The sequence below is a fragment of the Lepidochelys kempii genome, chromosome 19 (genome assembly GCF_965140285.1).
Source record: "Lepidochelys kempii isolate rLepKem1 chromosome 19, rLepKem1.hap1, whole genome shotgun sequence".
Taxonomy (NCBI): Eukaryota; Metazoa; Chordata; order Testudines; family Cheloniidae; genus Lepidochelys; species Lepidochelys kempii.
In genome coordinates this window covers 15,290,502-15,317,484 of record NC_136398.1, presented here as the reverse complement: position 1 = coordinate 15,317,484, position 26,983 = coordinate 15,290,502, and the positions used below count along the sequence as shown (strand labels likewise).

General features: G+C 41.2%; 1 protein-coding gene across 8 annotated transcripts in view; it reads left to right on the top strand.

Annotated features, from left to right (window-relative positions):
• PUM1 (pumilio RNA binding family member 1) overlaps window positions 1-26,983 on the top strand; it is a 131,453-nt gene that overhangs the window by 38,695 nt on the left and 65,775 nt on the right. For 7 of the 8 annotated variants that reach the window (XM_073317831.2, XM_073317829.2, XM_073317834.2 and 4 more), the window contains 3 exons: window positions 17,778-17,886; window positions 19,842-20,020; window positions 25,347-25,513. In XM_073317831.2, the coding sequence (XP_073173932.1) occupies window positions 17,778-17,886; window positions 19,842-20,020; window positions 25,347-25,513 (455 nt within the window). The remainder of the gene's footprint in view (window positions 1-17,777; window positions 17,887-19,841; window positions 20,021-25,346; window positions 25,514-26,983) is intronic. The other variant, XM_073317830.2, reaches the window with a different exon arrangement.

Below are 26,983 nucleotides of genomic sequence, written 5' to 3'. Positions count from 1 at the left end.
TCTAAGGTGCCACAAGTCCTCCTTTTCTTTTTGTCAGTATACAGACATCAAAAAAGAAAAGTACTTACTTTCCTCAAGCTAAGCAGAAATACTTTGGATGATATACACAATATTACCAATTCTACTCTGTAGTATAGCTCTACTACATATACATTCCAGAAGAGAAGGAGTACTTGTGGCACCTTACGAAAGCTTATGTTTAAATAAATTGGTTAGTGTCTAAGGTGCCACAAGTCCTCCTTTTCTTTTTGTGGATACAGACTAACTCGGCTGCTACTCTGATTCCAGAAGAGGCAGCTTTAGTGTGTAGTGGCTTCTTTTTTCATTAAATTTTATTCTTTCACTAACACAAGGAAGTTTTAAAAATCATTCTGCTTGTCCACCCCCATTCTAGTCTGTTGTGGAGACCAGTCCCATGGAGGCTGTAGATTCCATTGGTGACCCTTTAGTGACAATTCCGTTTTGCTTTGACAAATGCTACTCTTCAAAATACCTTTCTTCTTACATTTGGTATGTTGTGAAAAGTGCAGAATTGCAGCTCTGTACCCATAGAAGGGGGACAGCACCAGCCCAAGCTTCTCTTGCACAGCTCCATCAGTGTAGCTGCAGGGACTACCTTGGACTGTGAGAAGTATACTTCAGTCTGTACAGCCCATTCAGTCCTTGGCCTTTGCTGAGAATCTTGGAGTGTTGATACTGGTTGTTCTTTCCAGCCGGTTCCCAATAGGCTACCAAACTTACTTGACATACTGGTTAAAAGCTGTTTAGCAGCCTGTTGTAGCTCTTAGTCACTATCAAGTTGGGGTGGATTTAAACCAACCAATTTGAATTGCAGAAGCTTAATAGCTCATTACAGATTCACTGACCCAGCCCCTAAAATGCTTGTTTTAAAGTCATGTGATTGGATGTTGTTTTCTCAGTTGCTAAATTCAATCTTCCCAGGAATTGTGATCCCTCTTTGGGAGGCTGTAAATGGCTGCTCTTCCCCATCCCTTTGCAGATGTTGAATGACATAGGGTAAAAATGCATGTTTGTAGTTCCATACAGTAGTAGTTCAGAACAAAATATTGCTGCTTCCCGAATTACACCATCTCTGTGTTTTTTAAACGTGCTGTGTTAGTGACTTTCACATGACTAGTTTGAGATCTGGTCCCTCCATCCACTATTCATAAAGATCAGGAAACAGTGTTGTGTGGGTGCTCTCTGAGTAGAGTTCTTATCCGTTTTGCAAGACCCATCTGACCAAATTGTGCCATTTGGTCATAGGCCCACGATGGCTCTGTGTAGAACCTCTCTGCCCAATGAGGAGTGCAGGGAAGTAGTGCTTAAGAAGGCACAATCCCACCCAAGCAGACTGGCATGCCAGAGGCTGATCCAGTCTCTCAAGGAAAGAGGTTCATGGTCCCAGCTCGTTCCCAGAATCTTTGGGGCATCATGTATCCCTTAGGCACACACCAGTGGGCTGCACAAGAGGGCGTGAGGAAGGCTCCTTGCAGGCTCCTCTCTCCACCTGCGAAACTATCTGACCCTTTAACAGGAGGGTAAGTTTAAGTCCTGAGCTTCCATACCTTTAGGAATCTAGATATTTGACTTTTGCTGCAGGAATGAATCTCTGTCACTTAACTCCTTCATCTACTCAATTTAAGAGCAGTTTGCTCACTTTACAACCACATTATTACCAAAGCAAATGATGCAGTGTTCGATGTTGGTGATTCTTGCGTCTAGCTTATCTGTAACTTGTTTTTAGCACAGTCGATGCTTTTGCTTGCTGGGTTTTTTTTTCTTGTGCTGATCTAGTTCTGATTATAAATTTCCTGCCTTGACAGAAAAGCTGGAACTGAATGCAAATTCGATCTGTGTCTCTGTTTTCTCCCATCCTTTCTGTAGTCAGATTCTTTGGAATCTAGAGAATATCAATTCGCTTGATTACAGTGAGTGTTGAGAGAGGAGTCCAGGAGGTGTGGTTTGGCTTTAAAGCACGCTAGATGTGTTCCCAGTTGGATTCCTTCTCCTTATTCTACAAAACGTTTTCATCTGTGCATGTTATTCAGCTGTTAAACTTTTCTCGATTGTAACCATGCTGAAAAGTGGCAAACTTTAAAACAACATAAGGATACTTCTATGCTAGTGATTCCAACAATGCATTGAAAAAAAACGAGGAGTACTTGTGGCACCTTAAGAGACCAACAAATGTATTTGGGCACAAGCTTTCATGGGCTAAAACCCACTTCTGGGTTTTTTTGCTAATACAGACTAACACGGCTACCACTCTGAAACCGTACATTGGTTTATCAAAAGGCCAAAAACACACTCACTGTCTTACAAAACAATGTTTGAAGATTCTTAGAAGACCAACAAAAAAATTATGCTAGCTGGAGACAGTTGTGGCAGTGAATGATTAACTAGAACAGATAAATATTTGCATGTAAATAAAGATTAAACAACTTGAATTTGAGATGTTAGAACTTCTTCCTTTAAATTTAGAATTTAAAAAAATCTAGCAAACTCTCCCAGCCCTGGAAAAAGAGCCTCCCTCCTCCTCCAACAACCAAAAGCAGTTCTGATCTTCTAAAATCTTTCAGAGTAGCAGCTGTGTTAGTCTGTATCTGCAGAAAGAAAAAGAGAGTACTTGTGGCACCTTAGAGACTTAACAAATTTATTTGAGCATAAGCTTTCGTGGGTTATAGCCCACTTCATCGGATGCATCTAACTCACGAAAGCTTATGCTCAAATAAATTTGTTAGTCTCTAAGGTGCCACAAGTCCTCCTGTTCTTTTTTCTAAAAATCTTTGCAACTTGGATTTAAAAAGTAGCTGCTCAGGATATTATGGATGAATCCACTGGATTTAAAAGAGCATTCTGAATGCTCCAGAGAAAATCCATCAAAAGCTATAAGTGAGGAATCCACCTTAAAATTACATGATCAGCGAAAGAACCACCATGTTTGAGAGCCTCCCTTTTTCTGTGCCGATCTGTAAAGATCATGCTTATTTATATTCGTCCTCCTGATCCCCAACATCAAATTTGTGACCCAAGTGAAAAGGCATCCCCCAGTTCCATTAAAAGGATCACCTTGGAGAAAACACTTCTCTTCTGCTTAGCAAGGTCCTGATCCTGCAGTATGATCTGTGTGAGGAAGCCCTTGCTCAAGTATGAAAGCTCATTGAAGCCACTGGGGCAGCACTCCCACGGGTCAGATGGTAGGGTTAAGGCCTTAGTTTGTAGTACTATTGGCTCAAGACAGTGGAAGAAGGAATGATAAGAGATCTATGTTACTAAGTGCTCTGAAGACTGGACTTGGAACTGCTAATATCCATTGCATGTGGTATGAAAAATCTCAAAGATGAATTACTAGAAGTGAGGACATACGTAGATTTATTTTAGTACATCACTTGATTAAGATGTTTGTCTTTAGTGAAGTGCACAGACATTTTGAGGATATCTGCTAAGACCAAGGAAACACCTGTGCTACACCTCTATTTGATATCTGACCATATTAGTCAGTTGACTAAAAATCTAAGGACATTCCTGTATATATGGTCATGTTACATAATTTGGGGCTTAACAGTATTTTTGAGGAAATAGGTTGTCAGAGGTTGGTGTTTTCATCTTAACCCTCCAAATGGTGGTTCTCTTGTTTTTTTTCCTCCAAGTGCTAAGGTCTCTATATAATAACAGTTTGTATTCTTACAACGTCTTATGTTAGTAAGGACATTTGTAGAAATTTCACAGAGTGCACTGTTCAGGCATTGAGCTAGTCCACAAATTGAAGTGTGAGGTTTGGGAGAGGGAGGTCACTTCAATTTGCTTTCTAGTCAAAGCAAAGACTAATGTTTGATAACACTGCTCTTGTTTACCTAGTCAGATTTGGCCACAAGATTCCCTCTCCACTATGTATATGTTTGTGCTTCCTTTTCTCATACTCTGGCTTTGGTGCAGCAGTTTACCAGCTCAGTTCTTAGCGGTATTTCAGTATCCCTGATGAAGCTAGTGCACATCCACCGCTTCTTGAGTCAGCCCTATTGGGTTAGTTGCGATCAATGCAGGGCTGCATGCACTGACTTTATAGACGAGTGTGTTTTTAATATAAAGGCTTTAGAGCTATGCAGAAAACTGCACTTCTCTTTTTCTTAGACACTGCACTAGCTTGATGCTGTTAGTTTGCGTTGTGTTTCTATTGAATGTGAAGGAGAGAACACTGACAAAAATATCTAAACAAATAATAGTAAAAAAAGAAAAGAAACTAATGTTTGGGATATGTGTGAGGAAAAGAAGGAATGTTCAGATTATAAGTTCCTGATTTTTGAATGTCATCTGCAGGAAATGCAAGCTCATTAACACTTGTTTGCACACTGAGCTAAGACTGGCAAGTTCACAGAAAGAGAAGGATGAGTAAGAGACAGCCCCTTTTTCTTCTGTTGGGAAAGAAGGCATTGAATGCTTCTTCCTTCCTCCTGCCTCTATTCCTGCTCCCCTCTATATGGATTTTGTAGCAATATTCATCAGCACCTTGTGTTAATTCGTTTGAGGAGTTTTCTGAAGCCAGTATACCGGGGTGGGCAAATTTTTTTTCCCCCGAGGGCCACATCAGGGTTGCGTAACTGTATGGAGGGCCAGGTAGGGAAGGCTGTACCTCCCCAAACAGCCTGGCCCCCGCCCCCTCCCACTTCCCGCCCCTTGACTGCCCCCCTCAACCTCCAAACCCCTCCCCCCCCCGGCTCCTTGTCCCCTGACTGCCCCCTCCTGGGACAACCGCCCCTTCCTTATCCAACACCCCTGACTGTCCTGACCCCTATCCACACTCCCGCCCCCTGACAGCCCCCCGGGACTCCCACCCCCTATCCAACCGCCCTCTGCTCCTCTCGTCCCCTGACTGCCCCCTCTTGGGACCCCCCGCCCCAACTGCCCCCCAGGGTCCCACCCCCTTATCCAACCCTCCCTGTCCCCTGAGAGGCGCCCTCCCTCCAGTCTCGCACTCCCAACCCTCCCTGTGCCCCATCCAACCGCTCCCTGACTGCCCCCCACTCCCTGACTGCCCCCCAGGACCCTCTGCTCCCTTACCCAAACCTCCTGCCCCCTTACCAGCAGCAGGAGCTCACAGCCGCGCCATCTGGCCAGAGCCAGCCACGCTGCCCAGTAGGAGTGGCGGGCCAGAGTGCTGCCCGTGTGGCTGCAGGGGAGGGGCCAGGGACTAGCCTCCCCGGCTGGGAGCTCAAGGGTTGGGTAGGACGGTCCCATGGGCTGTAGTTTGCCCACATCTGCTGTATACAAACCAAGACATCATAATGAGATTGAGAGAGTTTAATGTCTTGTCATAATTTTTAAAACAACAAAACCTGACAATACATAGTTTTTGAATTCATAACATGCATTGCTGCTTCATTGGGATAGAGGTGCAGGATATTTTAAAAACACGCTTCTCTTCTACATTGTAACCTTACCCATCTTCAAAACCCACCTACTGAAACCAACTTCATTCCACCCCTCCCCTACCCCATAAACAAAATTATCATCCTTAACACTTCCCCTTCGGTCACATACCTGTGGAAAAAGTGAGCCTTGCACTCTGTCTGAAAGCTAGAGATTTGGATTCTTTGGTTAGTGGGAGTGATCATCATTGTGGAGGGCCATCTTCTGAGAGCACTATGGCACCTCTTTCCTCCCCCCTAATATCTACATCTGTTCTGTTTTTATTTAGATTTGTCAGGGTGCTTTGTCTTACACTGTGCTGTTATGTTTTAATAAAAACAAGGACATTTAGGAAGCATACCGAGAACCATTGACATGTAAAGGAAGTCTGCACCCATTTTGATATACCTTCTTTCCCCATATCTGTTGGGCCGAAGAGTCACTTAAAGGAGATCTTGAAGGAGCAGTTGGTAAGGGAGAAGAACTAAGAGTGTGCAAAGACACAGAAGCCCAGAGCAGTCAAAAAACTAAAACAACATCACTTGGAAAGAATAAAATTACAGAGAATATACGTGCATTATGGGAATTACGAAGAAGTAACAACAATAATACAAGTATGTGTTGGGAGGTGAGTGTGAGAGAGACTGTGTATCCGTGCTGGCTGCTGGGGAAATTTGAGAGACTGTGCGCTGTCTCTTTTAGCACAGCGGCACTCACCAGAAGGGTAGTTCAGGCTGTGACAGCTGCCAGTAGCTCTGTCCTGCCCCTGACATCAGCGCCCCCCACCTCTCCCTGTTCTGCACAGCAAGCAGGAGGGACCCAGGAGCAGCTGGCCAGGGGCTCCAAGACAGAGGGCCGGAGCAGTACAGCTGCAGAGCAGCGTGGGGAGGGGCACCTGAACACATGTCGCCAGATGTGCGCTTCACTTGATTGACTCTTGGGCCGCTGCGCAGCTTAGAGGAAACACCGCTCTTACTTCTCATTTTGAATATTTGGAATGGTTTAGAGGAAGTGTGAGATGTCATGGTCTCCTGTGCCACCAGTATGTATGAAGACTATGTTCAGCTGCATGCAGCTTCCTCGATTTATGCAGTTTCTGCCAGCAGTAAGATAACCCAATGCCAAAAAGAAACACACAGGTAAGCACCCGACTTTAACTTAATCCAAGGAAGACAAGGATAATGGGAACAAAGAAGCATTTAGAGGACCTTACCAATACTCTAACCTCACCAACAATTTGAAAGTATCAGCTCACAAATTGTCAAAGTAGTGCGAAGACTTGGGATCATGCTGGGCCCCTCCGTAATGTTGGAGACACAAGTGGGTGAGGAATGTCTTCCCAGGTTTGGACTTTTTCCTGACAAGGGTTTAGCTACTGTGATCTGTGTTTTTGCCACCTCCAGGTTGCTGTACTGCAACTCATTGTATTTGGCATTAAAGGTTATACTACATGATAGCTGTAACTGGAACAGCACACAGCCGCAAACCTGTTAAGCAACAATGGCTGTGAGATATTGAAGACTACTTCCCCGTTTGTGACCCACTCATCTGGAGAGGCCTCAAACAAGATGCTGCATTTCCATTAATGAAGAGCATTCTCAGTAGTGGGGGCACCAAAAATAAACTCGTTGCCAAAATGTGCCCAAGCCTGTCTGTATTCGTACCAGAATGCAAAACTCCCCTTTTTTGCTAAAGCTTCTCCAGTAATGACTTTCCTGTACTCTCCAAAATTAATTATCCTTTAGGAGACGGACGCAAATGCTGGTTTTAGTTTAGTTGTGACCGGCACTTAGGTACCATGATGATGGACACCTTAAAAATAAGAAGTTTGGCTAGTTTGTAAAGCATGTTGTACTCCCCTCACTAAAGTGCTGTGTAGACTGCAGCCTCTTCAGGGCAGGTGATATCTGACTCTATTTGTAAAACAGTAAATTTGCAATGCTATGTATGAGTTTTCTAACCATGATCAAGATACTATAAAAGGACAGAGCGTCTATTTGTGGGATTTTCCATGGTGTTCTCACCCTGCTACTATAGTCTCTCAAATGGCATCACCATCTTGTGTCACAATATGAGCCTACTTGCTTAATATCTAAATCAGCCACTTACTTAATTTGCCCAGTTTATAATCGTGTATCAGTGGGAATCCTTACGTCATCATACCCCTTAAGTGTGGAATTATACTTCATTTTAACCTTTTTAAATGCTCCATGTTGCCATTTTAAAAAACTAAGTTAAAAGAAATGCGTTTGCCCCTTAACTGTGCCCAACTATTGGTGTTAGCCTAATTGTGCAATGACCTTTGATTCGCTGAAAGAATACAATAGAAGTATAAGTTATGTTTTTTCAGCAAGTTGGCTGGCTCCCATGCTCAACTCAGGCCCATTTTAATTTAAAACTTCAAATATTTTCTGTTCATAGATTTGCTTCTTACCTGTTGAACTTTCGTACTGCAGGGCTGATCAGAAATGGATGATTTTCCTTGAGAGAATTCTTTATCACAACTGAAAGCACTTACATGAAAAAATTCTTATGGTCAAAGCCTATTCCTTAATTTTACACTTTGCTAATAGCTGTGTCTGTTGCCAAGCCATTTTTAAGTTTGGGTACAGCAGCTCTTGATAGCTTGGAGGCTGGAGGAGTTGTTTAACATCATCCATCAAATTGTTAAATGCTGTATTCTAATGATTTTACACACGTTGAACAAAAACAGATACTGTAATCTCCATGTGAAGGCAGGACTGTTCTTCAGTGTTCTGATGTTTTGGTATGCTCTGTTAATACTAGGCAACTTTGTGCAGATAACCACTACAAAGGCAGAGAGAAGGTTGTTTGAGTGATAGTCAGTGAAAATGTTTGTATCAGTATTTTGTACAGGCCAAGCTTGTGATTCACTTCAAAATTATAAAAAAAAAAACACTTTGGGATGTAAAGTTCTTGAAGAAAAAAGGTGGATTGATTTCAATCATTGATTTTAAGCAACTTTTCTTTTGTACCTCAGTTCTTTTCTAAACACAAATGCATTCTCATTTGTAGATGTAACCATTAAAACATGTTGATTTACAACTAAATAGTACCTTTATGCTCGATTTGGTATATCTTTTTACTGCTTAGGAGGGCACACTATAAGTATATACATTTATTTTAAGCAAATATATAGCTTAATATTTTCAGACTCTTACTAATTGTGCTTCTTTAGTATGTTAGAAAATGGTGAATGAATATTCACAATTTTGAGAACTGAGCCAGTCAGCTCAGAAAGGGAGAGGCTATAAAATAGGAGCATGAGATCACCCGGGTGTGCTCAGTGGATGATCTTAATCAGTACATGATGGTGTCTCCTGAAGTCAGAGGCCAAATCCCTAGTCTGTGATGATACTCTTGCACCCAGTAGGACAGCCCTTGGGCCCCCCAGAGGATCAAGCCCTTACTACAGTATATGACCTATTGTGTCCTATTTATAAAACTTGACCTCAAAATTTAGATGTTTTCCCCCCAATTCTTTTCCTGTTTCTTGAAAAACAGTCTATAATTAATTTTTTTTTTGATAGAGGCTCATGGATTTAGCATATTTTATTTTTTATTTAAATGTTTTAAGAGATTATAATTTTAGGCCTTAACAGATTTTGTATTAAATTCAGATGTTGTTCTAAAAAGGTTTATTTTTTAAAAGAAAAAAAAAGTATTATAATTTAAATGGTAAAATGAAATTAAATAAATAATGAGATTAAACAATCTAGGGACAAATAAAGAGTAAAAAAGGAGACATTTTACAAATAAGTTAGAAGCAAGAGGAAGATCAGGGACAGGGTAGGCCCATTACCCAGTGAATCAACAATATAATATTGTTGCCAAAAACAAACAAACAAAAAACCGAACATAATTCTGGACTGTATTAGAGGAGTGTTGTAAGCAAGACACAAGAAGTAATTCTTCCGTTCTGCTCAGTACTGATAGGGCCTCAACTGAAGTTTTGTTTGTGGTTCTGGGAACCACACTTTGGGAAGGATATGGACAAATTGAAGAAAGTTCAGAGAAGAGCAACGAAAATTATTAAAGATCTACAAAATATACCTAGGAGGAAAGATTGAAAAACTTGTGTTAGTTTTGATTGGAGAAGAGAAGACTGAGTGTGGACATAAGCTTCAATCAAGTACATGAAAGGTTGTTATAAAGAGGAGGGCAATAAATTGTTCTCCTTATCCACTAAAGGCAGGACAGGAAGTAATTGGCTTAAGTTGCAACAAGGGAGATTTAGTTTAGACATTAGGAAAAACTTCCTAACCATAAGGGTAGTTAATCACTGGAACAAATTGCCCAGGGCAGTTTTAGAGTCTACATTGTTGGAGATTTTTAAGGACAGGCTTGACAAACACTTCTCAGGAATGGTCCAGATCAGGGGTTCTCAACCCTTGTATTTCTGAGGCTCCCCCCAATATGGTATAAAAACTCTGGGGTCCATCTGTGCCACAACAAGTGGGTTTTTTTCAGCCCCACCACAGCTTCAGACCCGCTGCCACAGGGACTCGAGCTTCGGCTTTCTGCCCTGGGCCCTAGCCAGTCTAATGCCTGCCCTGTGTGGTGGCTTCCTTGAAACCTGCTCGTGGCCCCAAGGGGGCTGCGGACCTCTGCTTGAGAATAGCTGGTCTAGATAATTCTTAGTTTTGCCTCAGAGCAGGGTACTGGACTAGGTGACTTATCAAAGTCCCTTCCAGACCTACATTTCTGTGATTCTGTGACTAAAGATGGCTTGCTATGGTGTTTAAGAACCTGTTGTTTTGGACTGCATAAGGGTATTCCCCTACTCCTAACCTTTAACTGGACAGGCATGCCGAGATGTTTATATGCAATTGTATTTGAGAAAAATTAAACACATAATGATTCATAGTGTAAAAATCTCCCTCCCCACTTGTTTCATTGCATGGCTTGGTGTAATTGCGATTTGTAAGTTGTTTGCAAAATATATTAAATTTGATATAAAAAAAAAGACTAGAGGTTTTCATTAATCCACAGCGTTTAAAAGATCAGTTGAAAGTTCAAAATATCAAACATTAAAATTAAGAATCTAATTTTTGATCCTAAAACTAATTTATCTTCCATTAAAAAGACAAAATGACATTGACCTCTTAAAAATTCAACAAAGGTTGAACCTAGTCATTTACAATACTTCTCTCTGGGGGTAAAAAAAAGCCAGCTCTTAAGGCTACAGTCCCATTTGTTCCGGAGGATGCGATTGTTTTTAGGAGTATTGGTATTTAAAGTGACCTGAAAAATTATGACTCCAACAACTAACTGGCAATTTTCTTAAACACAAGTGCTTCTCTTTTGACTCTTAAGTCAGTATTTTAAACTGATTATTTTTTAAAGCAGATTTTCCTGAAGGTGTAAATAGAGAATTTGCTGAACCAAACACTACATTTTATGTAACCTCCATGGTGGAAAAAATCTGGCAACTGGAAGCTCCTGAAGGGTGTTCAATTTCATTGTAAACCAACAAAGAGTATTTTATTGAAAGAGCATAGCCTATGTGATTCTCCTTTGTCTCCTTAGTTCATGCGTGTGCACGCCCACACTCTGCCTTATTTAGCTTCCGTTGGCGTCACAGGGGGTGTGGTTTATTCAGAACACTGCATCATATTACATTTACAGTTACCATCCTATTAAATGAGTGGCTCATTGCAGCTGAATTTTAATTTAGCAACTCTGTTTCACTTCATCTGAGAAATTCTGATTCTCAGTGTGGCTGGGTAATAGTCTTTTTCTGTACTGGAAATTCTGATGAGTTGAGGTGGTGGTGGAAGCAGAAGGAGAGACACAGCCGATAAATTCCTTCAGATCTGTGGCTAGTAGATACTTAATGACTATTTTAACACACAACACTACTGGAAGGCTTGGAAAATCTTGCCCTGTTTGTAAATGCTTCACCCCCCTAACACTATCTTTATCTGTGCTGGAATTACTACTACTTGTACACAGAGAAGATGGTGAAGCAGCTGCAAGTTGTACTCTGTTAATTCTCCTCCCGCCCACACACCACCTTGTTTCTGTGCCTGTTGCCTAATTATGTTTAGATTGGTTTCAGAGTAGCAGCCGTGTTAGTCTGTATTCGCAAAAAGAAAAGGAGTACTTGTGGCACCTTGGAGACTAACCAATTTATTTGAGCATAAGCTTTCGTGAGCTACAGCTCACTTCATCGGATGCATTCAGTGGAAAATACAGCGGGGAGATTTATATACATAGAGAACATGAAACAATGGGTGTCACCATACACAGTGTAAGGAGAGTGATCACTTAAGATGAGCTATTACCAGCAGGAGAGCGGGGCGGGGCGGAGTTTTGTAGTGATCATCACTACAAAAGGATCCCCTCCCCCCTCCTGCTGGTAATAGCTCATCTTAAGTGATCACTCTCCTTACACTGTGTATGGTGACACCCATTGTTTCATGTTCTCTATGTATATAAATCTTCCCGCTGTATTTTCCACTGAATGCATCCGATGAAGTGAGCTGTAGCTCACGAAAGCTTATGCTCAAATAAATTTGTTAGTCTCTAAGGTGACACAAGTACTCCTTCTTATGTTTAGATTGTAAGCTCTTGGGGCTGGGGACTTCTTTAAAAAAAATACAGATGTGTACAGTAGGTATCACTATAGGGGATCCGTGTTAGGGGCTTCAGGGCACTACTGCAATACAAGTAATATTCCAGAGATTAGAGAATTGCTTTGACTATGTTATTGGGAACTAAATATCTCAAGGGATTTGTAAGAGAGCCATTCAGTCTCCATAAAGACATTTAAAAAATGGATAAAGAACCATTTTGCTTCTAGGTTGCTGGTTGGTATACTATAATGATCAGAAGTTTCTACCCTCCTGCTTCTTGTTGTCTGTCTGAAATGACCTAGGCTTAGTCCAGTTCCAGAGGACAAATTATCCATTTAACAAAAACCAAATGACCCAGTTGTTTGACTCTCTCTTAGCAGAAAGATGAACGATGATTGCATGGGCCGTGGAGAGTGAACTGTCTTCTCCTCCCTAGAGTTGATTCTCCAGATTAGTTTTGGAGCACGTTGGAGGGCAGTATGGGGTCTGCTCGCACTTTTGCTTCCTGTTCCTCACCTGTAGTTTGAATAACTAAGACTAGTCTGTAAGGCTGTCAATCCAGCACCTTTTTGAGACCTAGATTCACCCACAAACTCATTTGTTCGGTTTTTTTTAAAAAGTTTGATACTGTCCCCCTAATACTGTTCTTGGATAGATATTTCCCTTGCCGCTTACCAACTGTAATAGTCACTGGTTGTATTAGGGGTTAAACCAGAGTATAAAGGACCAGAAAGGGAAAACCTAGGGTATGTTCTTCCCATGGAGCTACGGGTGCAAACAGAGCAAGGTGTGTCTGCCTTCTACAGTTGCACTGTATTTAAAGGAAGGAGATGAAAAAGGGAGCTAGTGCCACCAAATAGAATGCTAATTTTGAGATCATTAAATTTTTGGCAAGGGGGAATGCCTTGTATCTGAAAATGGGAGAGAGTAAATTGGAAAATTCAGAGGAGGCTATTAAATGGATAAGTGGTCTTGGCCAGACAATGACATGCAAGATAGAAACCATATTGAAGTGAGTGGGGCTTCATACATTGAACTGAAGGAGAATCCAATTAAAAGTATGGTTCTTGAGAACTGGAACTTTCGAATTTCTGGTGCAGAAAGCCAATATCCGATAGTGTTATACCATCTTGGTTTTGAATCTAGGAAAGGAAATAATCCTCCTCTTGTGCTAAAAGGAGCCTTTCAGAGTCTGATTTCATAGTACGTACAGTACTACAAAGCACTTCAAATGTATCTTTATTTCACTATTGATAGAGATAGTTAACCTGTTTTAAAGAGTAGTGGAGATACTGCAGGATTTTTAATATCTAATAATGACTGAAGTGGTAAGTGTTTCAAGAACTGTGGGGTATAGCTTATCTTCTTTCAAATTCAGAAGCATGACTTCTTACATAACTGAATTTGTTTGTGGCAAGACAGTGGCAAAAAGGAAAGCTTTGGCTGCATGATGAGGTAGAAGGAGAAGCTGGGCTATGGCAGAACTTACCGAAGTGCATGCCTTCAGTAAAAGAGGAAATGCAATACCATTGAGTAGTCTCAGCTTCCTAGATTTATCTATATTTATGTCCTGTTTGGGTGCCATTCTGATGCATGGCCTTTCATTACTCAAGATAGAGAAATTGAGGTTTTGTCTGTGTTCCTGTGTGGTACACTAATCTTCCTGTAGGAAAATCACATCCCTTTTAAAGGCTCTTGGAGCCAACAGGTCTCTGTGCTGGGACCCAAAGCACTCCATGCCATCTGGCATTGCCACCAATTGGTGCACATCATCATATAACTGGACACTTCATATTTTGGACCTTGAGGCTCCTTGCAAGTTAGTTCATGACCATTACTGACCATGATCTCTTTTTTGTATCCTCTGATTTGCGTGTGTGATCTGTTTGATGTATTTTCCACCTCCAGCATGATGGTGCTTTTGTTTCCTCCTCTCTCTGCACCACCTCTTTGGAGCATTTGTTCAGTGGTAATGCTACGTGGGGAGTGAATCATGTACAATAATTCCTGTTGCCCCCTGAGTTTTCCCCATTGAAGTATATAGATTAAGACTTGTGATTATAAACAGCAGTGCTGCTAATTTCCATTTTGTTCATTAGTTTATTTAAATTTGTTCTGTGCCTGCTACTTGTGCAGGCTTTCCCCTAGCAAAGCTTTTGACACGGTCTCCCACTATATTCTTGCCAGCAAGTTAAAGAAGTATGGGCTGGATGAATGGATTATACGGTGGATAGAAAGTTGGCTAGATTGTTGGGCTCAACGGGTAGTGATCAATGGCTCCATGTCTAGTTGGCAGCTAGTATCAAATGGAGTGCCCCAAGGGTCGGTTCTGGGTCCGGTTTTGTTCAATATCTTCATAAACGATCTGGAGGATGGTGTGGATTGCACCCTCAGCAAGTTTGCAGATGACACTAAACTGGGAGGAGAGGTAGGTACGCTGGAGGGTAGGGATAGAATACAGAGAGCCCTAGACAAATTAGAGGATTGGGCCAAAAGAAATCTGATGAGGTTCAACAAGGACAAGTGCAGAGTCCTGCACTTGGGACGGAAGAATCCCATGCACCGCTACAGACTAGGGACCGAATGGCTCGGCAGCAGGTCTGTGGAAAAGGACCTAGGGGTTCCAGTGGACGAGAAGCTGGATATGAGTCAACAATGTGCCCTTGTTGCCAAGAAGGCCAATGGCATTTTAGGCTGTATATGTAGGGGCATTGCCAGCAGATCGAGGGATGTGATTGTTCCCCTCTATTCGACATTGGTGAGGCCTCATCTGGAGTACTGTGTCCACTTTTGGGCCTCACACTACAAGAAGGATGTGGAAAAATTGGAGAGAGTCCAGCGGAGGGCAACAAAAATGACTAGGGGACTGGAATACGTGATTTATGAGGAGAGGCTGAGAGAACTGGGATTGTTTAGTCTGCGGAAGAGAAGAATGAGAGGGGATTTGATAGCTGCTTTCAGCTACCTGAAAGGGGGTTCCAAAGAGGATGGCTCTAGACTGTTCTCAATGGTAGCAGATGACAGAACGAGGAGTAATGGTCTCAAGTTACAGTGGGGGAGGTTTAGGTTGGATATTAGGAAAAACTTTTTCACTCGGAGGGTGGTGAAACACTGGAATGCGTTACCTAGGGAGGTGGTGGAATCTCCTTCCTTAGAAGTTTTTAAGGTCAGGCTTGACAAAGCCCTGGCTGGGATGATTTAGTTGGGGATTGGTCCTGCTTTGAAGAGGGGGTTGGAGTAGATGACCTCCTGAGGTCCCTTCCAACCCTGATATTCTATGATTCTGTGATTCTAAAGGGTTCAGTTTTGCTTGGCCAGTGCCCTTCCATCTGTTTTCTTACTTTCAGAAATCATTCTTTTTGGTTGCAGATCCTGTAATGGTCTCTTTCATTCAGTTGCTTCCCAGTGTAGCTTCTATAATAGGCTTGCCATGGCACCAAGACAGTAAAAAGAAAAGGAGTACTTGTGGCACCTTAGAGACTAACCAATTTATTTGAGCATAAGCTTTCGTGAGCTACAGCTCACTTCATGCATCCGATGAAGTGAGCTGTAGCTCACGAAAGCTTATGCTCTCTAAGGAGAGTGATCAGGTAAGGTGAGCTATTAGCAGCGGGGAAGGGGGGAACCTTTTCTAGTGATAATCAATGTGGGCCATTTCCAGCAGTTGACAAGAACATCTGGGGAGGAGGGGAATAAACATGGGGAAATAAGTTTTACTTTCTGTAATGACCCATCCACTCCCAGTCTTTATTCAAGCCTAAGTTAATTGTATCCAGTTTGCAAATTAATTCCAATTCAGCAGTGTTTCATTGGAGTCTGTATTTAAAGTTTTTGTGTTGTAATATTGCGACTTTTAGGTCTGTAATCGAGTGACCAAAGAGATTGAAGTGTTCTCCGACTGGTTTATGAATGTTATAATTCTTGACATCTGATTTGTGTCCATTTATTCGTTTACGTAGAGACTGTCCAGTTTGGCCAATGTACGTGGCAGAGGGGCATTCTTGGCACATGATGGCATATATCACATTGGTAGATGTGCAGGTGAACGAGCCTCTGATAGTGTGGCTGATGTGATTAGGTCCTATGATGGTGTCCCCTGAATAGATATGTGGCCAGAGTTGGCAGTGGGCTTTGTTGCAAGTGTAGGTTCCTGGGTTAGTGGTTCTGTTGTGTGGAGTGTGGTTGCTGGTGAGTATTTGCTTCGGGTTGGGGGGGGCTGTCTGTAAGCAAGGACTTACAGTAGTGTTGTTTGGTGTTAGATACTCCACAGTATCATTGATTGTTGATTATGTATCTGAATATAACCTACCTTTTTATCTTTTGTAACTTTTAAAGCGGTGCAGTATAGGGAATTCTGCTTTTCATAGGTGAGGTAGCAGTTTTATTATAGTACCTGTTTTGCTGTCCTTTGTGCAACCTATTACTCTTGATATCCAAATCCATGTACCTTCAAGTATCCGTTGTCATGGAGAGATTGTTTTAAAATGTGTATCTGAATCAGATAAGACTTTAAGTTAAAAATACGTACTAAACAAAAGTTGTATAGCTGCTTCTTCCTTCCCCCCAAATATAGATTTAAAAGCTGCTTATGCATATTTAAGCTTGCTTCATCAAATGTATCTCTTTGTCTTGGAGTGAATATTGGCTCTGTTATCCTGTAACACCCTGAGTTTACACAAACCTTCTGCTAAATTATATAGACTTGAGCTGCTTAGCATTTCTAATATATAGGACACTTTGACTCGTCCTTCTAGTTCGTACTGTGCGGTAATCTAAATGAGAGATTCTCAGGTGTTTGTTAATCTTCCAGCTCCTTCCATTCTGTCCCGAATTCAGCAGATAGTCTTATTTATTGAAGTCCTTGCTGTGACTGTGCTACTTTTCTCTCTCTCTGAATCACACCACTCCCATTGAGACAGAGGATTTAATTTAAAGATTGTACTGTTACTATCTAAGGCACGTAAGCAGCACTTGGAATTCGTCTTGCCATATGTAGTTGCCATAAGGCAGATGTTTGCCGTATGGAACTGCTATTTTTAAAAAGCATCTGTTATGCCTGGTATATGTTTGTGAAGTTTGTCCTTTTTGCTGTCACTACACTTTCCTGGAATTGATTTAACCTGAGGGTAGTTTTCTGTCCTGCTGCCCCTGAATTAGAAGAAAAGTTAAGCACCTTTTCAGAATAACATAAGCTGTGCAGAAGCAGTGGCTTAGAACTGTTCACTCTCATCACTGTTTACAAATATTGCCAAAGCATTAAGTACCCTTAACTCCCATGGAATGCACTGGGAGTTGAGGGCGCTGAGCACCTTATGAGATCAGACCCACAATATTTGCATGCGAGAGATGGAAATTCCCAGTCCCCCATATTGGAGTGAAGATTCTATAGGTAACTATAATCAATTCAGATGCAATTCTGATTCATTAAAACATGCACTTCTGATGAGAGCATATCTTTCTTACTAACATTTGTTACAAATGGCTTTCATGCATAGAAATGTGAGAGTGCTGATGGGGTGTGTGTGTTAGGCATAAAGGGCTGATGCATATAGGATCCCTCCTATTTTTCTGAGTTACTCTATGCTTCCACAGGGTGTCACAATCGCTTCATCGCTCTCACCTTGGGAAAGCATAAGCACTCTGATTGTAAAGTGTCTATTAGCTTGTTTTAACATGACTGATTTTTTTGGTTCCACAAGGAAAATGTTTATGGTTTACACTTGCACTTTTATGCTAACATTAAACATGTTTGTTCCTTTTTATTTGCAGCAGCTGTTGCCAGGTAAAAAGTTTTGGGAAACTGATGATTCAAGCAAAGATGGACCAAAAGGGATATTTCTAGGAGATCAGTGGAGAGACAGTGCTTGGGGAACATCAGGTAACTTCCTCAGCAAGCTGGCTAATTCTGAATTTCACAGCTACCAAATATGTCAAAAACCTGGTTGTCTCTGATTATTGCTATTCATATACCAGTCCTGTGTAAAACTGAAGTTAACAAAAAGATGAAAAAAATCACAAAAGGATCAGTAGAAATAGATAGGTTTTAAATAATTCTGAATATAAGAAAATCCACATTCTTGTTCAGTTTTCACCAAACAGTGGGTCCCAACTCACCAATGTGTTGCAGGAACATTTTAGATCTGTCATCAGGGCCAGATTAACCCATCAGTTCTGCACTCTGGACATTACAACCTAGTCCATAGGATCACACAACCACTCAGGTTTGGCCTTTCTGATGTGATGGAGGGGTGGCTGGGCCAAACCTGAGTGACACTGTGACTTTGTGCACCAGGTTGCAATGTCCAGAGCGGGGAATTGAGCTGAGCCCTGTGGGACAGGAGCCACTGCGGTGGAGTGAGTGTGAGATGGGTTCGCTCTCCACCTCACTTGACTCTCCTCCTCCCTCTCCTCCCATTCTGCTACAGGATATCCCCTCTTCACTGGGTCAGGATTAGGATTACAGTGCATATATGTAATGGTGGGTCTCAAAAAAAAAAAAAAAGACACAGTATGGTGTGTTGCCTTAGTAAAACATTTGGGAACTCCTGTTCTAATGTGTATCGTGGGAAGCATTCTTAAACCATTGTTTACCACTTTATTTTGGGTTGTGTGCACCATGTGATAGTTTAAAAGAAAATTTTAGCAATCGTCACTCAGATATTTAGTCTACTAAATCATACATGTGTACATGTATAATATAGGTGGAACAGTTGCAATTATTATGGATGCCTAAAAATCAATTATAAATCCTCCAGTGCAGCCATTTCAGAGATTGAGGGTAGCGCAAAATGTGTTGTGAACATTTAAAAAAAAAAATCAACTTTTTAAAATCAATAGCTCCAGTGCCTCTGTGGTTTGAAGTAGGCAGACTGAAGCTGTTTGTTAGGGGCATGATCCAGTGATCAGAAAGGTGCCTTGACCAAATCTGAATACCTTTTCCACAAAGATAAGTTCTAAGTCACAGAAGTAGTCATTTGCACATGCTCTACAGAACATGTTAAGCCCTTTCTCAATTTTCTGTAAGTTCCATCTATACTGAACATGCTCCCAGGCCCCACTGAGCCTCATGCATGTTTCCAAACAACTGGACAGATCTCTAGCTCCAGAAAGGACACCAGTAAAATTTACCCCAGTCTGCCTCTTTCCCCCATCAAAACGTTGCATGGCCTACGGGAGGGTGTGCTGAGCCAAGAGACCATGAGTTCTAGGATAAAGTTTTCAGGGTCTATACTACAGAGTTTGGTCAATATAAAGCATCTTACGTCAACCTAATTCTGTAAATGTCAACACTACAGCCTTGCTCCCACCGATGTAAGTCCCCTCACTACACCGACCTAATAACTCCGCCTGCGGGAGAGGCGTAGCGCTCTAGGTTGATGTAGTTAGACTGATGCAGTGTCTGTATAAACACTGTTACTTACTTCACCTGTCCGCTCTGTGCCCTTCCAGCTGGGAGCTTCTTACTGAGCTGAGAGCCTGGGCTCTCATCCCCCAACACTGCTGCTCTTAAGTTGGTGCAAGTGCTCCTGGTAAGGACGCACACCACTGGCAGAAGGAGGATAGTGTGGACATGAAAAAACGCAGTAATTACAGCAGTGGCTGTAAGTCGACCTAACATAGGTCGACTTAATTGTGTAGTATAGAGAAGGCATAAGTCACTTTTGAAAATAGGATGTAGGCTGCAACATCCCATCGACTTTTAATGAAATGTAGTCATTTGGTCAGGGACTGTTTCTGTTCTGTTTGTACCATGGTCTGTGAATGGGGCCACGACGTTGTAAGGTAGTACTACTAATAATGAATCTTAAAGATATGTGTATGTGTGTGTTGTAGATCATTCTGTTTCTCAACCAATAATGGTTCAGAGAAGACCTGGTCAAGGCTTTCATGTGAACAGTGATGTCAACTCGGTGCTGTCGCCACGGTCAGAGAGCGGAGGACTTGGAGTTAGCATGGTGGAATACGTGTTGAGCTCATCTCCTGGGGATTCCTGTCTCAGAAAAGGAGGATTTGTAAGTGTGCCTGATTCTGAAATTTGGGTTTCTGTGATTTTTTTCCCCCTCCATTTGTTGCTGTTTTTTACTTCCTTCCTAAAGACAGATATTCTACCTCTTGTGGGTGTTATGGTTGTATCCACCAGCATGTCAAAAAGGGTAAGCCACCGTTTTAGTTGTTGTTCATGCTTACGTAATGGGATATAGAAGAAAGAAATACAGCAGGAGTGAGATGGCCAGCCATCTCTGATCCTGTTGGTGAACACACCTGCCATATTGAGACACTAGAAATATGATGTGCAAAAATACTTGGCTAAATGCTGGTGTTCTTGAATATTCTGTAAAGCATGCTTTGCTATGAGACTTGTTCTCTGTTTTCAAAAGTGTTGCAAAAATCACTGCACATTAGTGAGCTGTAGCTCACGAAAGCTTATGCTCAAATAAATTGGTTAGTCTCTGAGGTGCCACAAGTCCTCCTTTTCTTTTTGCGAATACAGACTAACACGGCTGTTACTCTGAAGCCTGACATTACATAGCGGGAATTTATTAAAGGACTGTTCTCTTTTCTGCGACCAGTGTGCTGCTCCCCACAATGCACTTCTGGCAAAGAAGGGAACAGAGCAGCCAGCTCATACTACCTGTTAACTAGCCGCCGCCCCCCCACTCCCGCTTGTGTGGAGGGAGAAAGGTATATTCAAGTCCCATCCCACTGCAGTGGGAAGAAATCTTACACCCTCAAACTGCCAAGAGGGAATAGCTCTAAAACTCCCAGACATCTACTAGTTAGGGTTGATACAGGAGGGGTATGGTGGAGCACAGGTGCCTCATCTATCATATCAGGTGTTGTACTCACTCCTACTAGTTGTTCTGAGTTTCCCATCAGAACATAGCTTCTGCATCCTTCTGGAGAACCTCATTCCAAAGAATCATAGGACTGGAAGGGACCTTGAGAGGTCATCTAGTCCAGTCCCCTGCACTCAAGACTTGACTAAGTATTATCTAGAACCATCCGTGAGAGCTGTTTGTCTAACCTGCTTTCAAAAACCTCTAATGAGAGATTCTACAACCTCCCTAGACATTTATTCCAGAGTTTAACTATCCTGATAGGAAGTTTTTCCTAATTTCCAACCTAAACCACCCTGCTGCAATTTAAGCCCGTTGTTTCTTGTCCTACCCTCAGAGGTTAACTAGAACAATTTTTCTCCTTCCTTCTTGTAACAACCTTTTATGTACCCCCTCACTCTTCCCTTCTCCAGACTAAATAAACCCAGTTTTTTTCAATCTACCCTCATAGATCATGTTTGCTATCATTTTTGTTGCTCTTCTCTGGACCTTTTCCAATTTGTCCACATCTTTCCTGAAATATGGTACCCAGAATGGGGGACAATACTCCAGTTGAGTCTGTATCCGCGTGGAGTAGAGCAGAAGAATTACTTCTTGTGTCTTGCTTACAACTCTCCTGCTAGTACATCCCAGAATGATGTTTGCTTTTTTTTGCACCAGTGTTACACTGTTGACTCATATTTAGTTTGTGATCCATTATGATCCCCAGATCCCTTTCCACAGTACTCCTTCCTAGGCAGTCTTTTCCCGTTTTGTATGTGTGCAACTGATTGTTCCTTCCTAAATGGAGTACTTTGTATTTATCTTCATTGAACTTTATCCTATTTACTTCAGATCATTTCTCCAGTTTGTCCAGATTATTTTGAATATTAATCCTATCCTCCAAAGCACTTGTGACCCCTCCCAGCTTGGTATCGTCCACAAACGTTGTCAGTTTCTTTTTTTTGTCAGCCCCTAATTAGTAGGTGCCTGGTAAATTTGTTGAGCCCTGGCTGTTAATAAGAAAGAAGTGGGGCTTGGATGCTGACAGGTACTTAGAAATCTGAAAAATTTGAAGGAAGCGGGGAAACTGTTAACTAATCTAATGTTGGAGAATGGTCTAAGTGGTGTTTTATGATGAAAACAGAGGATTCTTCATACATGTCCTTACAATTCCAAACTCATAGAATGTAATTTACTATCTTTAAAGGAAAACTGTCCCAATATGATTGAAAGATAAGGTGGCTAAGGTAATAAGAACATAAGAGCAGCCACACTGGGTCAGACCAAAGGTTCATCTAGCCCACTATCCTATCTTCTGAAAGTGTCCAATGCCAGGTGCCCCAAAGGGAATGAACAGAACAGGTAATCATCAAGTGATCCATCCCCTGTCGCTGATTCCCAGCTTCTGGGAAAAAGACGCTAAGGACACCATCCCTGCCCGTCCTGGTTAATAGCCATTGATGGACCTATCCTCAATGAACTTATCTAGTTCTTTTTTGAACTCTGTTATAGTCTTGGCCTTCCAAACATTCTCTGGCAAAGAGTTCCACAGACTGACTGTGCATTGTGTGTAAAAATACTTCCTTTTGTTTAAAACAAACATGCTGCCTATTTATTTCATTTGGTGACCCCTAGTTCTTGTGTTATGAGAAGGAGTAAATAACACTTCCTTCTTTACTTTCTCCACATCAGTCATGATTTTACAGACCTCAGTCATATCATGCCTTAGTCATCTTTTCCAAGCTGAAAAGTTCCAGACTTATTAATCTCTCCTCATATGGCAGTTGTTCCATACCCCTAATCATTTTTGTTGCCCTTTTTCTGAACATTTTCCAAGTCCAATATATGTTGTTTGAGATGGAGCGACCAGATCTACACACAGTATTCAAGATGTTGGTGTACCATGGATTTATATAGAGGCAATATGATATTTTCTGTCTTATCTATCCCTTTCTTAAGGATTCCAAACATTCTGTTCGCTTTTTTGACTGCCGCTGCACATTGAGTGGATATTTTCAGAGAACTCTCCACAATGACTCCAAGGTTTCTTTCTTGAGTGGTAACAGCTACTTTAGACCCCATCATTTTATATGTATAGTTGGGATCATGTTTTCTAATGTGCATTACTTTGCATTTATCAACATTGAATTTCATCTGCCATTTTGTTGCCTATGTATCCAGTTTTGAGAGATCCTTTTGTAGCTCTTCGCAGTTTGCCTGGGACTTAACTGTCTTGAGTAGTTTTGTGTCATCTGCAAATTTTTCCACCTCACTGTTTACCCCTTTTTCCAGATCATTTATGAATATGTTAAATAGGACTAGGCCCAGTACAAACCCCTGAGGGACACCACTATTTACCTCTCTCCATTCTGAAAACTGACCATTTATTCCTACCCTTTGTTTCCTGTCTTTTAACCAGTTACCAATCCATAAGAGGACCTTCCCTCTTATCCCAAGACAACTTACTTTGCTTAAGAGCCTTTGGTGAGGGACCTTGTCAAAGGCTTTCTGAAAATCTACGTACACTATATCCACTGGATCCCCCTTGTCAACATGCTTGTTGACCCCCCTCAAATAATTCTAGTAGATTGGTGAGGCATGATTTTCCCTTTACTAAAACCATGTTGACTCTTCCCCAACAAATTCTGTTCATCTATGTGTCTGACCATTTTGTTCTTTACTATAGTTTCAACCAGTTTGCCAGGTACTGAATTCAGCCTTACCAGCCTATAATTGCTGGAGCCCTTTTTAAAAATTGGCGTCACATTTAGCTATCCTCCACTCATTTGGTACAGAAGCTGATTTAAATGATCAGTTACAGACTACAGTTGTTAGTTCTGCAATTTCACATTTGAGTTCCTTCAGAACTCTTGGGTGAATACCATCTGGTCCTGGTAACTTATTACTGTTCAATTGTTTCAGAAGTCCTCTGATGACAGCTCAATCTGGGACAGTTTCTCAGATTTGCCACCTAAAAAGAATGGCTCAGGTTTGGAAATCTCCCTCACATCCTGAGCCATGTAGACAGATGCAAATATCCTTTGTTGGACCAACTTCTGTTAGTGAGCGCTTGTCTCTCTCTCCAACAGAAAGTTGGTCCAATAAAGGGTATTACCTCACCCACCTTCTCTCTAAAATCTTAGCACTGATGCTGCTACAACAACACTGCATACACCAAGAAGCTCAATGCACTATTATTAATGTGCGGAATAACTATCTATTATTGCCATATTTAAACTGTGAAATGAAGTTGAGAATGAGGGTCACTCCTGAAACCAATAGGCTTGTTTGACGGTCCTGTTTGGGTGAGTAAAGGTTGCAGGATTGGTCCCAATTCATATCCATAACTGAACTGGCATTTCCTAGTTCTACTGGTGATGCTAATTAATAAAAATGCTGTTTTGCTGACTGGTGGCATCAGAAGAACTTTACTTTCTAAACACAAAATGTCTAGTTCAAATATGAAACAAGGTTCTCCCAATAGATAATCCTGTAGTAAGGCAGGATGGAAACTTACTATCGTTTTCATGGGGTTCAGGCACCACTGGTGTCATGTGTGAACTACTTTTCCCTTATTTGTAGTAGTAGACTGTTAATGAATGCAGCTTTCTTTAGTGGAAAATATTTTCTCTGTGTGCAGTTTGAAGACATCGCCCCCCTCCCCACACACAAATATGTGAAACTGTAGTATGGCCCATTGCAAACACATAAGCATGAGAGTAATTTTAATTATGTCCGTAGTCCCGTTGGGCAAAATTTTAAAAAGAATGAGTCCCATTTTTCAAAAGTGACTGTAGGTTCTTAGAAACCTAAGTCTTATTGAAAGTCACTTTAGATAAGCTATTACCAACAGGAGAGTGGGTTTGTGTGTTTGTGGGGGGGTGAGGGGGGAAGAAAGAACCTGGATTTGTGCTGGAAATGGCCCAACTTGATTATCATACACATTGTAAGGAGAGTGATCACTTTAGATAAGCTATTACCAGCAGGAGAGTGGGGTGGGAGGAGGTATTTTTTTCATGCTTTGTGTGTATAAAAAGGTCTTCTACACTTTCCACAGTATGCATCCGATGAAGTGAGCTGTAGCTCAAGAAAGCTTATGCTCAAATAAATTGGTTAGTCTCTAAGGTGCCACAAGTACTCCTTTTCTTTAAACTGCTAAATGCCTAGTCACTTTTGAAAATAGAATGTGAGTGCTCTTGAAAATGTTACTCATTAAAGTAAATGTTTAATGTGTTAACAGAATCAGGCCCTGACTTACTACATAGAGAAAACTGTTAAATTGATTGTATGTAATGTTGTAAAATACACAAAGTAGACTTAGAAAGAAAAAAATACTCATTCCCTAATTGCTTCCAGTTATGATAATGTTAAATGTTACCTATTATTGTTACAAGTAAAAATGACTTTTTAAGGGGACATGTCCCTTTAACTTTGTAATTTATTAAGGTAGAAATCCCCGGGGGAAAAAAGTAAACTTGATCTCAAAATGAATACATTAAAATGCTATATTTTTTTCCAGGGTCCAAGGGATGCAGAGAATGATGAAAATGATAAAGGTGATAAGAAAAATAAGGGCACATTTGATGGCGATAAATTAGGAGATCTAAAGGAGGAGGGAGATGTGATGGATAAGACCAATGGTTTGCCTGTACAAAATGGGATTGATGCAGATGTCAAAGATTTCAGGTATATGCTTTGTTACCTGTGAATTAGTTTGTGTTGCATTTAATTTTGTTGGAAATCCTGCAAGAGTGCTGTCTTCTGTTCTGTCTGTACAGCACCTAACATAATGGAGTCCTGATCCAATAATAAGCCTTGTGGTGGCAATGCCAAAAAGACTGTTTTTTGGCTCAGGAATGTGTGTGTTGAGACAGCGAGTTGACATGGCATCTTAGGCATTTTTTCCTGTGCGGAGGGAATCATTACAGAAGTTAGAGATGGAGAACACCTATTAGTTTTAGTCCGTCCATTGACCTGTGCAGGACTGGTTCCATACTATATATTTGTTTTTAAACATTTCATGCAATGGCATGAAAAGGTCAGCTATTTCCCTGCGGGAGACTGTCCCTAGATATTGTCCTTGCTTGTGGACCATCGTCTAACTTTTAAAAAATTACATTTGTAGATTTGTAGAATCTCCTGGAATTTGGGCCGTTAAACTGTGTGTGTGTTACTGTATAATTACCTACTTGCTATGCCGTGTTCTCTCTCAAAACTAATGAAAACTGCTATAGAATAAAATAAAATATTAGGTGCTGTGAGAAATGCATCCATTTTAACAATTGATCAAAAACCATTGGCCTTAGGATTACTATGAACCATTCCACATTTCAGTCCAGTCCTTGCATAATGCAATTCAGATATTATGAGAGGAGCTTTAGGAATGTTTTAAGAGGTGATTTGTAGACCAGCAGCATTAACTGGTTGGAATAATTACCTAGCAGCTCTGCAAAGATGACACACCTTTTGAAAAAATTCTAATTCTATCAGTTTTTAGAACTGTTGTCATGACTGGCTTCTCCTGACCTAGAAACCAACCATAGGAAGGGACATAATGATAGTTGACTTCAGAAGGGAGAACAACTGAAATGGTTTAAGTTGGCACCAAAATAATCTTTCTTTTTTTTCTTTTCTTTTTTTTAATGAAGTGTTCAGGAAGGAGGGTCCATTGAAGTAAGTCAAGTCAAGTGGTGGAGTTAGGGATCTCCTTTTCTTGGATTCCTTATAACTACAAATGCAAGTTGCAAAATGAGGAGAAGCTTATTTTGTAGGTCAAACATTTATGAATTATAAATTGAATATCAGCAAAAGCATTTTAAAACAGGAGTGGAATTGCATACACATTTCACAGAAAATTGCTTTTTATAAATGGGGTGGGGGAACACTTCAGAGTATATCAGTGGACCTTTCATGAACCCATTTCTATACAGGTGTGAGCAAATGTGTCCGCTGATTGGATCTGCCAGGAGACTACCATCTCGCTGTCTGTTCTGATAATGTGGGGAATCTCCAATTCCCATGTTAGCTCTCTGTTTTAGAGGGGTGATGTGTCATCACAGGAGAGCAGTCTTGTCCAAAAGCTTTTCAACCAGTCACAGCTCCTTTTGTTTTTCTTGCTACCCAGTGAATTACTACAAACCTTTTCCAAATCTGATT